Source organism: Mirounga leonina, unplaced genomic scaffold (genome assembly GCF_011800145.1).
Source record: "Mirounga leonina isolate KUSES-001 unplaced genomic scaffold, KU_Mleo_1.0 Mir_268, whole genome shotgun sequence".
NCBI classification, from domain to species: Eukaryota; Metazoa; Chordata; class Mammalia; order Carnivora; family Phocidae; genus Mirounga; species Mirounga leonina.
In genome coordinates, this window is record NW_023270649.1 from 6,674,775 (window position 1) to 6,691,142 (window position 16,368).

At 53.2% G+C, this 16,368-nt stretch overlaps 1 protein-coding gene across 2 annotated transcripts in view; it reads left to right on the plus strand.

Moving 5' to 3' along the window:
- The window catches only part of SHROOM2 (shroom family member 2), a 146,737-nt gene that overhangs the window by 86,905 nt on the left and 43,464 nt on the right, over positions 1-16,368 (plus strand). For both annotated transcript variants that reach the window (XM_035029682.1, XM_035029683.1), the window contains exons 3-5: positions 3,001-3,132; positions 6,272-8,747; positions 10,026-10,123. In XM_035029682.1, the coding sequence (XP_034885573.1) occupies positions 3,001-3,132; positions 6,272-8,747; positions 10,026-10,123 (2,706 nt within the window). The remainder of the gene's footprint in view (positions 1-3,000; positions 3,133-6,271; positions 8,748-10,025; positions 10,124-16,368) is intronic.

Sequence of the window (16,368 nt, forward strand, 5' to 3'; positions counted from 1 at the left end):
GTGGAAATGAGGGTGTTAATTCGGCTCCCGTGTCTGGTTCAGCTGGACCCGGAGGGGCAGAGACAGTGTGTGCGCACTAGGTGGCGCCAGAGCGCTCGGTCCCCAGTGGAAATGAGGGTGTTAATTCGGCTCCCGTGTCTGGTCCACCTGGAGCCAGACAGGCAGTGACGGTGGTGCACACTAGGTGAGCTGGAGGGGCAGTGATGGTGTGTGCACGCTAGGTGGCGCCAGAGCGCTCGGTCCCCAGTGGAAATGAGGATGTTAAATCGGCTCCCGTGTCGGGTCCAGCTGGAGCTGGAGGGGCAGTGACGGTGTGTGCACGCTAGGTGGCGCCAGAGCGCTCGGTCCCCAGTGAAAATGGCGGTGTTAAATGGCTCCCGTGTCTGGTCCTGCTAGAGCCAGATAGGCAGTGACGGTGTGTGCACGCTAGGTGGCGCCAGAGCGCTCGGTCCCCAGTGAAAATGGCGGTGTTAAATGGCTCCCGTGTCTGTTCTAGCTGGAGCCAGACGGGCAGTGACGGTGTGTGCACACTAGGTGGCGCCAGAGCGCTCGGTCCCCGTGAAAACGAGCGTGTTAAATGGGCTCCCGGGTCTGTTCCAGCTGGAGCGGGAGGGGCAGTGACGGTGTGTGCACACTAGGTGGCGCCAGAGCGCTCGGTCCCCAGTGGAAATGAGGGTCTTAATCGGCTCCCTTGTCTGTTCCAGCTGGAGCCCGAGGGGCAGTGACAGTGTGCGCACACTAGGTGGCGCCAGAGCGCTCGGTCCCCAGGGCTTCCTGTCCAGCACCCTCACAGGATTGGGATTGATGAGCATGCCTGTGCCCAACGTCCTGCACTCTCTTATCAACACAAATCCAGCCGTTTTAGGCAGTCAGACGGGCTGACAAGCAGAAAGTAGCTGGAACGTTGCCAAATATGTTTGTGATGCACTAGGAACTTCAGAGGACCTGGTGAAAGCTCATGTGTTAGGAAAACATCACTGTTCCCAGTAGCCATGAGATCCTCATGCCTAGTTTACAGGTATAACCTTTTCACTGTGTTATCATTTGTTCTTTTAAAAATTTTTTGTTTTAATTTTTTTTTAAGATTTTATTTATTTGACAGAGAGAGACACAGCGAGAGAGGGAACACAAGCAGGGGGAGTGGGAGAGGGAGAAGCAGGCTTCCCGCTGAGTAGGGAGCCCGATGTGGGGCTCGATCCCGGGACCCTGGGATCATGACCTGAGACGAAGGCAGATGCTTAAGGACTGAGCCACCCGGGTGCCCTGTCCTTTTTTTTTTTTAAGCCCTTAATTCATACTGTAATTGTTGAGTATGTCCTCTTGAAATAGACGTGCACCAGTATGTATTATCTTTTTAAAAAGAAGGAAACATGTTTACGCTTGCAGTGCTGCTGTCCCAGTAAGCCAGCCCGTACCCCAGTCTTGCCAGTTGCAGGGTTGAAAGATGTTGCCGCAGAGGATGAGGCATTTTCCTTTCCTAGCCTCCTTTTTTTGTTTCCCTTTGCCTCCGCCCTCCATCTAGTTTCTTTCTTTCATTAATTAACTGTAAAGGAAGATGAAAGAAATTGTGGATATGATAGCACAGAAAAAGGCATCTGAAAATGAAATTCACATGGCCAGAACCTTTCTTACGAGGATTCTGAGAAACTCCATGAGGTACAGTTCGGTTTTCAATCCCTTTACTTCTGAGGTGTGATGAATTTGTCTGTTTTTATGCTTCTGTTCACGGGGAAACTCCTGAAGTCAACACATTCCACATTTTGCAACCCAGATATTTTTCTTCATTGATTATGAGTTGTCAGAAGGTTTATGTTATAAATGCTTTTCAGATTTCTTTCTTTTTTTTAAAGATTCTATTTATTAGAGAGAGACCGAGCATGAGCAGGGGTTAGGGGCAGAGGGAGAAGCAGACTCCCTGCAACGAGCCCGACCTGGGGCTCCATCCCAGGACCCTGAGATCATGACCTGAGCCAAAGGCAGATGCTTCACCGACTGAGCCACCCAGACGCCCCTCAGATTTTTTAATATTCTTTATTACATAATATCCTTGAATGTTTTTGCCTGCTTGAAAAATGTTTACTCTCTGTCAAGTACCTAATGAGGCTCCTTTTGAGTTCTTTCTGTGTTCTCGATGGGGCCGTAAGCTGTCCCGAGCGAGCAGGTTCTGTCCCGCACTGGAGAAGTGGAGAGTGGGAGAACCAGGTGTGGGTGGGTCTCCTCCTCACGCCGCAGCCTCCTCTTGGGGGCTCTGGAACATTTTTGTGGCAGCTCTGCGGATTTCCGACTAAAATTCCCCTCTCACACCCAGGCAGTGCAGCCAAAACACTAAGGCCCTGTGGGGTGGTGGGGACCATGCAGTAGGAGCCCAGGCCGAGGCTGTGGACGACGTTCAGGAGCCCTGGCAGGAGTGGGCTGCAGCCTGTTGGTCGAGGGCATCACGTTCCAATAATGAGGACCCTTAGCTGACTTCGCAGACACTCTGAGAAACTCGGAGGAATGAATATGCATCTACTAGCCTTTGTTCATGTCCAGGTGTCTGTGTTTACTTCGGTAAGTGAGTAAATAGAAGCGCTCTCACTCTGTGTGACCCCGCTGAGCTGGGCACTCACTGAGCTTCTCTCCAGTGCATTCTCTTTTCTGCAAGGAGGCCAAGGGCTGTATGCACAGCTGTGCTGAAACAAGAAAGACAGAAGAGTCTGTCTGGGGTCCTGCTGGTGTCTGAGGGGACAACAAGATTCATTTACTATTGCGAATAAATTTTGAAGAATAAGGGTTAATTCACATTTTGAAGCCCATGATTCTCGTTCTGCATTAGGGTGAGTTCTGCGTTAATAAAAATCTAAAAAACTATGTTCATGTCCAGATACAGCGGGAAGCACCCTGGAAGCGATGCTCTAAATCATGCAGAAGTCGCTGTGACTTATTTCCACGTTGCACTCCTGTCTTGGCACGGAGTTGTCCTTTGTTTGAAGTCCCTGAGTCGTCTGCGTTCTTTTTCAGGAAGAATGAGGTGACCTGGAGGCCTCACTCCTGGCATGCCACCAAGTTCTGCGATAGCCACCCCGAGTCGTCAGCATCGCCGTTCCCCTCCGCCAGTTCCTGCCCTTCTTGGCATAGCCAACACCATGCCAGGTAGGCACTGGTTTCTCCCCGGGATGGACAGGGTTCAACGGTGTTCATGACTTCCCAGCCCTGCCATGATAGCACCTTTCTCCACTTCAGGATGATTTTGTTTTTCTGATGAGGAAAAGCCACTAACACCATTACTGGTAAAACTCTCTAAATTTTTCAGAGTAGGTAGGTGTCCAACCCTTGAAAGCAAAAACTGAAATACCAAGAGCAAGGATGAGCAAGTGTGCTTTCTCATTATGTCACTTAATAAATCAGGAGCCTAGGGACTTTGCTTTTTGGGCTGAATCCCTTTGGGCCAGCTGAGTTGGTGTTTCTGACCTGAGTGGAACAGCTGCCATGCCACCGACTTGCCCACAGCCACCACCATTCTTTTGAGACTTTTTTTTTTTTTAAGATTTTTATTTATTTATTAGAGAGAGAGACAGCGAGAGAGGGAACACAAGCAGGGGGAGTGGGAGAGGGAGAAGCAGGCTTCCCGCGGAGCAGGGAGCCCAATGTGGGGCTCGATCCCAGGATCCTGGGATCACGACCTGAGCCGAAGGCAGACGCCTAACGACTGAGCCACCCAACCCCTCTTTTGAGACTTTTATGCATAGATTGGAAGGCAGGAGCTACTTACGGGTTCGGCAAATATATTTCACAGAGGTTGCCAGACGGTTCTGCTAAGCATCAGCACCCTCTCCCCGACCCCCAGGGCTCTCCTGTGGCGGGGGGTAGAGAGGAAACCAAGGCTTCCCAGCCCACATGCAGGGGGGCATCCAGCCGTGAGGGCCCGGGGGTGGCTTTCCACTGAGTGTGAGACCAAGGTGATAGGAGTTGTAGGTCAGAGGAAGGAGGGGGAGTTCTGGTCGACCTGGCGGCCACATTTCAGAGTCAGAAGTGCTAATGTATCAGACAGGCATGTGGCAGCCCTGCGGCGGTGTTGGCTTGAGGAGGCTCCTGCTAGTCGTACATCACCTTGGGTCGGTGGCCAGTGTCCTCACAAGTCTCCCATTAAAAGGATGACGGTAGCAACAAGTAGTGTGGGTTTGGGTATGTGCGTGTGCATGTATGAGTGCATATATGTATCTGCCCACTTACGATTTCTGCACGTGTGTGAATGTGTGTGCACATGCACTTGAATGTATGTGTTTGTGTGTTTCCGAGTGTGCATGTGTGTCCATTCTGTAAATGAATTTGTGCCAGTGTGTATGGAGTATGTAACCATCTCAAAATCAATTTTTTAAAAAAAGATTTATCTGTTTGAGAGAGAGAGCGAGCGCGAAAGCGTGCGCATGCACACAAGTCAGGGGCGGAAGGAGAGAGAATGTCAAGCAGGTTCCACGTTGAGTGCAGAGCCCGACGTGGGGCCCAATCCCAGGACCCTGAGATCATGAGCTGAAACCAAGAGTCGGACAGTTAACCAACTGAGACACCCAGGCGCCCCTCAAAACCTATTTTTTTTTAAATATTTTATTTATTTATTTGACAGAGAGAGACACAGCAAGAGAGGGAACACAAGCAGGGGGAGGGGGAGAGGGAGAAGCAGGCCTCCTGCTGAGCAGGGAGCCCGATGCGGGGCTCGATCCCAGGACCCTGGGATCATGACCTGAGCTGAAGGCAGACGCTTAACGACTGAGCCACCCAGGTGCCCCAAAACCTATTTTGATTGTTAGTAAATACTGGTCTGCTATAAAATTATGAAGTACTTTTATGAAGGAAATACATCTCAAATACATTACCTACTTAAAGTGACAAGACATGGTGGTATTTGGAGTCCAGAGTATTTTTGAGAAACCACAGATTCTCAGCTGAGTACTAAAACTGAAGTGAAAAGTGAGCCTTTTGGGGCTCCAGAGTGGCTCAGTCGGTTGGGCGGCTGCCTTCGGCTCAGGTCATGATCCCAGGGTCCTGGGATCGATCTCCACGTCGGGCTCCCTGCTCAGCGGGAGCCTGCTTCTCACTCTCCTGCCCGCTTGTGTTCTCTCTCGCTGTCTCTGTCTCTGTCTCTCTCTCTCTCAAATAAATAAATAAAATCTTAAAAAAAAAAAAGCCTTTTTTATTTCATTATTGAAATGACTTAATGTAATAGGATTTCCATTAAGCCCATTTAATGCTTTCTTGATCAAAGAAGCACATATGCTGCCCACATCTGTGTGGAAACAGTGCTTAGCATTATTCATATCTGCTTAGACTTAAGATCTCATGGATAAATCTCATGGACTTCCCCTTTTAATGTGAAAGTTGTCGTCATTCTGTTGGTTCTTCTTTGTTAGTCGTCCAGATAAGAACCCTTTCATACGCTCAACCTTGGGGTCCACAAACCTGCTCTGTAAAGGGCCACGTAGGAAATATTTTAGGCTCCATGGGCCCGCGTCTGTTGCAGGTCCCCAGCTCAGAAGCAGTCACAAACTGTGTACGCGAATGACCACGACTGGGTTCCGGTCACACTTTATCTGTGAGCAGTGAGATTTGAATTTCTTGTCATTTTCATGGGTCACAGAATGGTCTTTTGATCCATGTCCCCCCAGGCATTTAACTAACAGCTGTTGTCACGGGCTGTGGTCTGCCAGCCACCATACTTAGTGACAGAGGAGGAAAGCGTTCACATAGGCATTTCCTGCTGGTGACCGCTGTGGACCTCGGCACCCCGAGGGCAGGACCATATGGCTAGTGTCTGAAGGCATCTGTCTGGGGAAACAACATCAAGCGAGTCAGGCTGGGTCTCTTCAGCCTCTTGTCAGAGTTGCCCTTTAAAGTGCTATGCAGGGGCCCCTGGGTGGCTCAGTTGTTAAGCGTCTGCCTTCGGCTCAGGTCAGGATCCCGGGGTCCTGGGATCGAGCCCCGCGTCAGGGTCTCTGCTCAGCGGAGAACCTGCTTCTCCCTCTGCCTGCCGCTCCCCCTGCTTGTGCGCTGTCTCTCTCTCTGTCTTTCCCTGTCAAATAAATAAAATCTTTAAAAAATAAAAATTAAAAAAAAATAATAAAATGCTGGGCAAAGGTCACATGTCAGGTCCTGTGACCCTGTCCTGGGAAGAGTTCTGGGCGTCTGGATGTTTCTGTGCAGGGCCAGCTGCATTCATAGCACTGCTGTCCTCATTTTCCTCTTCGCTGTTCCTCGATTCTAAAGCGGACTCTCCCCTGTGGTCCTTCCTTCCTAGCTCTTCATCTCATGACCTGTCGGGCACGTGGGAGCACTCGAATCTGCAGCGTACCTCTGACCATTTTAGCTCGCTCGGGAGCGTCGACAGCCTGGACCAGCCTTCGCAGCCCTGCCCCTCCGGACGCCTGTCCGCCGCCAAGTCCAACAGCAGCATCGACCACCTGGGCGGCCAGAGCAAGCGGGACTCGGCTTACGGCTCATTCTCCACCAGCTGCAGCACTCCTGACCACACGTTGCCCAAGGCCGATGCCTCCTCTGCAGAGAACATCCTCTACAAAGTGGGCCTGTGGGAGGCCTCCAAGCCGGACAGCAGCCGGCAGGGCCAGGCTGCCGGCGATCCTCAGGGCCTGGAGGAGAGGCTCGGGTCTTTCCCGGCCCGGGTCCCCCATGACAGCAGCAAAAGCCCCAGGCCAGAGGACAGTGCTGAGGCCAAGCTGGCCACCTCCGGGAGGTCAAATTTTGGGCCCGTCTGGTATGTTCCTGATAAGAAAAAAGCACCTTCGTCCCCTCCTCCGCCCCCTCCCCCGCTCCGCAGTGACAGCTTCGCGGCCACCAAGAGCCACGAGAAGGCCCAGGGCCCTCCATCCTCAGAGGCGGCCAGCGTGCAGCACTTTCTGGGCCTGAGCCGCGCCCAGCCTCGCAGTGACTGGAGAGCAGAAGCCGCCGACCAGCCGTGGAGGCTGGCGCGTCCCAGCAGCGGGAGAAGAGCCGGGAGCTCAGGCTGTGCACCGGACGTCCCCCTGGACGGCGGGGTGCTGCCCTCTGAGCACAGGGCAGGCGGCCCCCCAGGGGCCCCCGGCCGGCTGCAGGCCTCTCTGTCCAGCACGGATGTGTGTTTCCCGCAGCCTTCCTGCGGCAGCCAGCACCCCCACCACGACCGTGCCGAGAGCCCCTTCTGTCACGGGGGCCCCACGGCCGCCACGTCGCCGAGGGAGCAGCCCCGCGTGGCCATCCCGGGGGGCCGCCAGGAGCCGTCTGCTGACCGTCTCCAGGACAACAGCCCCGCTCAGGTCAGGTGGCCCGGGGCCACCAGCCAGAAGGGGGACAGCGGTGGGCAGGGCTGCTACTACTGTGTGGCGAGCAGACAATGTCCTCAGGAGAGCGCACCGGCAGCGCAACTCCACGAGCGGTCCTGGCGTCCTGCCATGGCTCCAGGCGCCCACGACTCCCCCACCCCACAGCCGCCGGGCCGGGAACCCCGGTGTTCGCTGCCGCAGCACGAGCAGGCCCCGGGCCCCCACGAGAGAGCCCGGGCGGACCCGCTGGACCGAGGAGCAGAGGGCCGCCCCGCAGGAAGCGAGGACCCACCACGAGCCAGCCGCGTGGAGAAGAGCGGTCTGAGGAAGCCCGCAGATGGCCTCGCGTGGGCCGACAGAGAGAGCGGCAAGATCTCTCGTCACAAGACGCCTATGTTGCACTCACTGACCCAGGAGGGGACGCGCCGGCCCGAGAATGGCCCAGATGCGGGGACGGAGAGGCCGCCACCGTCTGACGCCCAGGTGGGCAAAGCGACCCGGAGGAGCGACCGGTTTGCCACCACCCTGAGGAACGAGATCCAGATGCGACGAGCCAAGCTGCAGAAAAGCAAAAGCACGGTGACGCTGACTGGGGCGGGGGCAGCCGAGGAAGAGGCCGTCGGCTGGAGGGCGGAGCACGGAGGTGCCACCAGCCCCACCCCAGAAGGGTCCTTCACGGGCACCTACAGAGACCACGTGAAGGAGGCCCAGGCCCGGGTCCTGCGGGCCACGTCGTTTAAGCGCCGTGATTTAGACCCCAGCCCAGCTGATCATTACGCAGGGCCAGAGCAGCGGGCTGAGGACCACAGCACAGATCTGGACCCCGTCCCCCGTGTCTGGGAGGGGGGCCTGGCCAAGCCGCCCCCGTCTGGAGCGGCCGTGCCGCACGTTCCCCGCATTGGAGGCCGGAAACGGTTCACGCTGGAGCAGAAACTGAAATCCTACTCTGAACCGGAGAAAATGAACGAGGTGGGGCTCTCAGGGGATGGTCGCCCTCACCAGCGCCCTGGGACGTCCGAGGAGACTGTGGGCACGTTCGCCGACAGGTGGAAGTTCTTTGAGGAAACGAGCAAACCCGTTCACCAGAGACCTGGCCAGAGGCAAGCACTCTGTGCGTTCCCTAAGGAGAAGCTGGAGAGGCCGCCGACAGCGGGCCACGGGTACGAGAGCGCACAGCCTTGGTTCCAGAAGAGGGCCCGCACTACCTCCTTTGGAGGAGACCCCAGTGGGCGCAGAAAAGTGGGGAAGGTAGGAAAGCTGGAACCGCCTGAGAGGCTTGGGACCTTTGCGGAGTATCAAGCGTCTTGGCGGGAACAGAGGACAGCTCTGGAAGCCAGGAGTTCCGGGAGGTATCACTCGGCCGACGACATCTTGGACGCGGGTCTGGAGCAGCACGAGAGGCCACGGTACATTCATGGAAGGTCCCGGTCGTCGCCGTCCACAGACCTGTACGCACAGGTAAGCCTGGTGCCGCAAGCAAGGACAAAGCTGCCCCCCCACCTGCTGTCTTACAGCACGTAGAGGAGGCCCCCAAAGGAGAGCGGCCCGATGTCCGTGTGACTTGCGTCCAGCTGTTCGAGCACCTACGTGCTCCAGCTCTCGCAGCGTGTGAAAGGTCCCTGGGGACAGACCGGTACATTCGTGGCCGCTGAAGTGCCGTCCTTGCTTGCCTATCTCGAGTCCCCAGCCGCCGCCTCATCTCTTGCTTCAGCTGACTTTCCCTGTGACGAGCGTGCCCAAGCCTTAACACCAAGCCAAGAATTTGGGGGGAGCTCTAGAAAATGGCAGGTTCTCCTCTAAAATGGAAAGCGGTACTTTCTGTAAAGGGGTAAGACAGTGTATGATAGCCAGTCTCCAAACCTTGAGGCCATTTACAGTTTTTAGTATTTGTTCTTTAAGGTTTTGGTTTTTGTTTTCTTCAAACATTCTTAGACGTTGCTCCAGGGCAAACGTAATCTAACGTGCAGTGCATTAAACTGTTGCATTTTTTATAAGGTACTGATGGTAAAAGTTGGCTTTAAGCTTTCTTCTAGAAAGGCAGACTATTCGTAGCGATACTCAAAGTCGATTGCCACGAGTCAGGCCCCCTCTCTCTGCCTGCTCTGCCTCTTAAACCCGCCTTTCTATGTTTCAAAGAAAATGCTTAACAGCGAGAGATGCGGTTTCTTTTCAAAAGAATCAGTAGCGGGTTCAGGACACCAGAGTCAGTACACTTACGTACGGAGAGCTGCCTGTTTGTTCGTGGCATCCTGCTGCCGACGGGCCTGCAGGGGCCGCACGTGCGGCTGTCTGTCGTGGCCGTGGCCCAGCCCGTGGCCCGCGCAGCATGACAGAAGCCCACGCTTGCTCGGTCAGGAGAGAAGAATCCCAGACCCGGACAAGTCCTCGGGCTTGAGGCTTCGCCATAGTGAGTTGCCACCGGCGTATGTGAGTTGGTTTTCGTTTTGTTTCGGCTTTGGCCGGCTGTGTCCCGTGGCCCTACAGGCCTCACGCTGGCCATCTGCTAAGCTGCCGAACAGAAGTGGACCTACGGTCCAGTTCATTTGTTTGGTAGGCCGGTTTGGAGAGCTGAGCTCGCCAGCCCCGTGGCCAAGTGTCGGGACGAGACAGCAGGCTGCGTCATTGCCTCCGTGGTCCGGGCCGCAGGGCAAACCCACAATGAGGGGGTTCATAATAACAGATGTCTCAGAGAAGGCGGCTTGATGACTTGCTGTCTCACTGTGTCGCTCTTGGCAGGAAGCTGCCATCGAACCCCAGCGGCAAGTGGGGGACCCTGGCGAGCACAGAGAACTTTCCTGCACAGTCTGGGCCGAGGAGGGACATCCCCACCCGAGGTAGGTGAATTTTGGATTGGGGGTTGCTAAGAAGACATCTCGGGGGTGGCCTTCTTGATGGAGGCTGAATGCTCGGTGAACGTGGTGGGTCGTCTGTTTTTTGCCAAACCCAGAGTGGCTGTTAGTGGATGCAGCGAGCCGCGTGCCCGGGTGCAGACGGCGCCGTGCGCGTTGAGCTGAGCCCGTGGGCCTGCACCACGGGCAGGAGCGCCCTCTCAGGGCGGCGACGCCTTCAAATGCCATCGTGGCGTGTTTCCATTCTTTAGGTGGCTGCTGTGTTTTCTGCACAGTAGGTTCTTTCTGTTGAGAAAATGGGAAGTCCAGTGTCATGTGCTTGAATGAAATGCTTTATCCAGAATGCTCGAATGAAGGGACCAAGTACACAGCTGGGTTGCTGGGGCATGGTCTCGCATCAGACTTGCCTGGAAGGTTTGTCAGTCCGGAAGGCATGGAGCCGGCCTTTCTAAATTGGGCTTATTTTGGGACGCCTGGGTGGCTCAGTTGGTTAAGCGGCTGCCTTCGGCTCAGGTCATGATCCCAGGGTCCTGGGATCGAGTCCCACATCGGGCTCCTTGCTCAGCGGGGAGCCTGCTTCTCCCTCTGCCTGCCTCTCCCCCTGCTTGTGTTCTGTCTCTCTCTCTGACAAATAAATAAATAAAATCTTTTAAATAAATAAATAAATAAATAAATTGGGCTTATTTTGAGCATGAAAATAGAAATCAGTTGTGTGGGCTCCTGAAGAGGATCAGAGCGTGTGAGAGAATCGTGGATGGCAGCAGCATATTACCGTGCTGTATGCCGTCATTCTAGAATAGCTGTAGGGAGGATGGAATTTAGATTAAGTACGTAGGTAGGTAGACAGATAGACAGTGTCATCTCGCCCTTGATATGCATGAGGAGGGAGGGAGAGAAAAGCATAGACTACTGTAGGACCTGTGGTATCACCTTATTTTAAAAGGGCTGATAGAAGCTTACCCAACTTACGGTTGGGTAAGTGAATGCAGATTTTTCTGTCACTTTGAGAGTCTCTGGTGATCAGTGTGATATTTAGATTTAAACACTTAACCTCATAAGGTTCTGTTTCAGAAATAACTAATTTAAATGTTTGCTTTTAAGGGCCTTCTGTAATGGGGTCTTATTTCATTGGGCTAAAAAACTTGAGGGCTGTTAGCCTTATGCAACAGCATCCAATCTTTACGTGGCTCTGAGGGGACAAGAGTGGCATTTTGTGTAGGAGGTCCCTGCCATGCACGGTTTGCATGGCTGAAACCAAGAATCCCTGGCTAAGAAGGAATGGCCAATAAATAATACACCTACAAGAATGCAGCCATTTCTGAGAAACACAATTAGAGCTTTACTCCGAGAGACTCTGGGTGAGTCCCAGCCCGGCACCAGCTGAAATCTTCTCTCGCAGCCCGCTCCCGGGCTCTACTGCCGTCATGAGGGTGCTCAGAGCTCGCTGCGCTCCTGCCCTAGGCACGGCACTTCCACTGCAAGGGACTTAGCCCGTCTGCTGTGAGCGGAGTCCTAATGACACTCTGTGTGTGTGTGTGGGGGGGAAATGACACTGTCAATAGCGAGAGGGTCGAGAAGAACAGCAGGAGGGACCACAGGCTTCCTTTATCATAGCACACTGCACCACCACTCCGAAGAAATTAGTTCCAGAGCCTTCTGCTTTTGAGCTGCAGAGCCGGCAATTTTCAGAACTGTGTGCGCATTCAAAGAGTGGCAAGAAGACTCCACGAAATTCCAGAACAGGAACGTGGAAAAGCCACTTTCAGCTTTTTTCGGAGAATGTTTATTTTCTGAAGTATCAGTAAGAAATAGTGTACTTAAAACATTAAATCTGGGAATAAAAGAAATGAAAATTCAGGTCAAGGACTGTCTTTTTGCTCACCAAAACCAAAATCCTGTAATGCAAAGATTTAAAGACACCTAATGTTTTGCATAAATTAAAAAAAAAAAAATTTTTAAGATTTTATTATTTATCTGAGAGAGAGAGGGATAGAGCACAAGCAGGGGGAGCAGCAGAGAGGGAGAAGCAGGCTCCCCGCTGAGCACGGAGCCCGATGCAGGGCTCGATCCCAGGACCCTGGGATCATGACCTGAGCCGAAGGCAGACGCTTAACCGACTGAGCCACCCAGGCGCCCCTGTTTTGCATAAATTTAAAACAGTATAAACGTGTATAAAAAATATGAGGGGCGCCTGGGTGGCTCAGTCGTTAAGCATCTGCCTTCGGCTCAGGTCATGATCCCCGGGTCTTGGGATCGAGCTCCCTGCTCAGCGGGAAGCCTGCTTCTCCCTCTCCCACTCCCCCTGCTTGTGTTCCCTCTCTCGTTGTCTCTCTCTCTGTCAAATAAATAAATGAAATCTTAAAAATAAAAAAAAATTTAAAAATATATGAATTACTGGGGCACCTAGTCAGCTCAGTCAGTAAAGCGTGTGACTCTTGATCTTGGGGTTGTGAGTTCGAGCCCCACGTTAGACATAGAGATTACTTAAAAATAAAATCTTAAAAAAAAAAAGGAATTACGGATCTGATAACTGGTGTGGGGTAGTGAATGTTTTTCATTGTATTCTGTTGAGACAACATAGCATCAAGATAAGAGTTACTTGTTCATTCAAATCACATTGAGAACATTTTTGTGAGGTTCAAGATTCTGTCCTATATAAAGATATATAGGACAAAGGTTCTGCTCCCAAAGGACCTCACAGTATAAGTGGGAAGGAGAGACACCAGTACTTACCATAGAAATGATGACACATAAATAGAATTTTTGTAAGAAATAATGTGGTGCTTCAGAATCTTGGAGGAAAGAGGATGAGGAGACTTCTGGCTGAGTCATAGGGGAGACAGGTGGTGTTTGAGCTGAAAGAAACCCAAAGCCAGGAGAGCTGATTTCATTGCATTTGCTTACTTCTAGCTTTTCCTGTGGCGAGCAGACCCCTTTACCCACCCCGACTGGCTTCACCCACTAGTTTCTCCTGTTCTCAGAGGTTTTGCACAGCTCTCCGAGCTCAGTCATTGTGACCGACAGGAGTCTGCTTCCTGCAAATTCTCTCCCCCACTCACTGGGGTACCTCATAAGCTGGATGTAGCAGCTTGCTCGGGCTGTCCTAACCAAATACCACAGACTGGGTGACATCGACAATAGAAATGTATTTTCCCAGTCTTGTGGAGGCCAGAAGCCCGAGATCAAGGGGTCAGCGGGTTTGGTTTCTCCCAGGCCTTCTCTTCACGTCTTGCACATTAGCCACCTCCTCCCCGTGTTCCCACATGGTCTTCCCTTTGTGTGTCTCTGCCCAGTCTCTTGTAAGAACACCACTGAGACTGGATTAGGATTCACCCTGATGACTTCATTTCACCTTACTTAGCTCTTTAAAAACCCTATCTCCAAATAGTCACATTCTGAGGTCCTGGGGGTTCAGACTTCAACTTACAAGTTTTGGGGTATACAGTGACTCCATAACCCTGGGAGAAATGTCCTTTCTGCCTTATACCTTGTAGCCGAGGCTGTCAGCTGCCTCAGCGCTCTCAGGAAGTATATCCCGTCGTCGAGCTGATGGAGCCACAGCTGATGTGGGAGCATTTAAAATAAAAGGGAGAGGGGGGCTGCCATCCTTGAGTGTGGCTGGTGAAGAGAGGAATTAGGTAAAACTTCTCCGAAGGGTGTCTTGGGGTTCAGTTACATGAAGCCTTGCTGTTGCAGGCACCTTGTGATTCAATGATGCCACTTTTAAGAGTTGACCTTCTGAGTGTATGCCCGTGTGGAGGCATTCTCCCCAGAGGAGGTGGGTGACTCTGACGCTCACCTGGGAGATGTGTCTGTGGGCCCTTCCCTGATTCTCACGGACCCACGCCCATGCTGCCTGCTGGTCTCCCTGCCTGGATGGCTGCTTGTGCTTCTGAACAGAATGGAGATGGAAATCCTGTCTTTGCCGCTCCAGCACCCCCCTTGCAGGGGCTCTGATCTGAGTCACAGGTCCCCTGGTCACCTTGCTGCACAAGCCAAAGCCCACCTCCCCAGTGCAGCACATTGCTCTCTGAGGGGCTCTGCTTTGACTCTCTGGGATCAAGTTCTCGCCACCTTTGTCCAAGCTTTCATCATCTCCAGCCTGGGCCATGGCTGCTACCTCCTTGCTGGTCTCGGAATATAGACTAAATAATAACTGGCCCCATTCCCAAACCATGCAATGTCTTCTGGTTGCACTTGGAATAAAGTGCAAGCTCCTGACCATGACCTGCAAGGCCCTGTATGGCCTTTTTTGTGGAGCATCCTTTGTCACTCTCCTTTCCCATCCAGGCTCGGGACTTATTGCTACCTTTCTTTCTTTTTTTTTTTTTTTTTAAAGATTTTATTTATTTATTTGAGACAGAGAGAATGAGAGACAGCATGAGAGGGAGGAGGGTCAGAGGGAGAAGCAGACTCCCTGCCGAGCAGGGAGCCCGATGTGGGACTCGATCCAGGGACTCCAGGATCATGACCTGAGCCGAAGGCAGTCGCTTAACCAACTGAGCCACCCAGGCGCCCTTATTGCTACCTTTCTATCCCTTGAACAAGCCAAGTTTGTCTCTCCCTCAGGGCCTTGATGCTTATTAGAAGGCTATTCTTGGAACACCACAAGCCTACCTCAGGACATCTACCTAGCAAATGGCAGTTGGGCGTTCATGCTCAGCTTGGGGAAGGCACCCTGTGTAAGCACAGTGACTGAAAGATGGATGGACCAGTTGTCGGGTGGATGAATGGATAGAGGGGTGGGTGGTAGGTAGATAAATAGATGGGTAGGTAGATGGATAAACAGGGTGGACTGGTACACGAATGGATGGGTACCTGCCAACAGCCCTTGCTTCAGCCCTTGGTTATGATGAATAACGATCCAGTGGCACTTTCTGTGTGCTGAAATTTTATTTAAGATTTTAGTTTACACAATAGCAATTGAAATGGGCTTGTCTTTCTATCCTGGCATGACTTTGAGAATCAAGACATAAACATCTCAAGATAGATTTGGTAGTGGACTTGTTTTCCAGTATCATATTTTGAAGCTCGCGAGAAAGCTAAGTTGTGCTGTGTTCAATTATTGCTCTCAAATTTGGGAGTTCAGTGAGTCCTGTACAGTTCAGGGAGGCTCTGGAGACCAAGGGAGAGACGAGATCTGGGGGTGGAGCACGGTGGCTGTGGGCGCTGGCAGGTTCCGTCCTCCTAGCTGCCTTGCAGCCATTTCCGCCCGCGCCTTCAGGAGCTGCTGCCAGTGGGCTGGCGCTGACCTGCAGGCTTGTGTCTTGTTGGGACAGATGAGCGGGGAGGACGAGAGTGAGCATATACTCTGAATCCCAACAACGGCTGTAAAACTGAATCCGTATGAAATCGAGCTCGTTAGGGAAAATGTGCTTCAATATAAAACTCGTAAACAAGCCAAACCCACCTGGGGGTCACCTTCCTGTGCGTTTCCTCCCTGAGAGGTGACTTGGCGTGCAGAGGTTAACACAGAGACTGATTTTTCAGTTACTAGACAAGCTTCTTACAATAGATTTCGAAGTGAGAGAGATTACCCAGCCAAACTCTACTGCTCATTTGCGGCTTTCGGGAAGACCTTTGCTTTTCCTGGCCCTCAATTAGCTAAGGGGCGATTGAAGCCTTCCATTCTGAACTGCTCCGCTGGAAAATTACGAAGCCCATGCTGGGATAACAAGGCTACACCCCAGCGTGGCCGTTTTCCAGGGCGGAGCCAGCATCGGGCAGAGCCAGCAAGGGGCGCAGCTTCCTCTCTCGGCGGTGGTCTTTGTGGTTGCAGACGTGCCCCCGTCCTCCCTCCTGGAGAGGAGAGAGGGCGCCGCAGGAAAATTGCTGCCGGGGCTGGGGGCTGGGGGCTGGGGGCGTGTAACTCCGGTTCCTCCCCGCAGGTATAGCCACGTGGCTTTGGGAGCCGCGGAGTCGGGACTGCAGCGCGACCACACATTTGCTTCCTTGCTGGTCTGGCCTGGGGACTTCACGTTATTGGGAAGGAAGCGTGGCGAGGCCAGCGTGTGTGGGTTACAGGGTTTGGGGCTGGTGGGGAGAGAGGGAGAGCCGGAGCCAAGACTGGGGGAAGAGGCGTGCCGAAGGAGGGCAGGCGGCACTCCCTGCGCCCAGGGCTGAGCGGAGGCCCGCGGGGACGGAAGGAGACGCAGACGGACCCGCAGCCCCGAGTTCCGGGTTCCGGGTTCCGGGTTCCGGGTTCCGGGTTCCGGGTTCCGGGTTCCGGG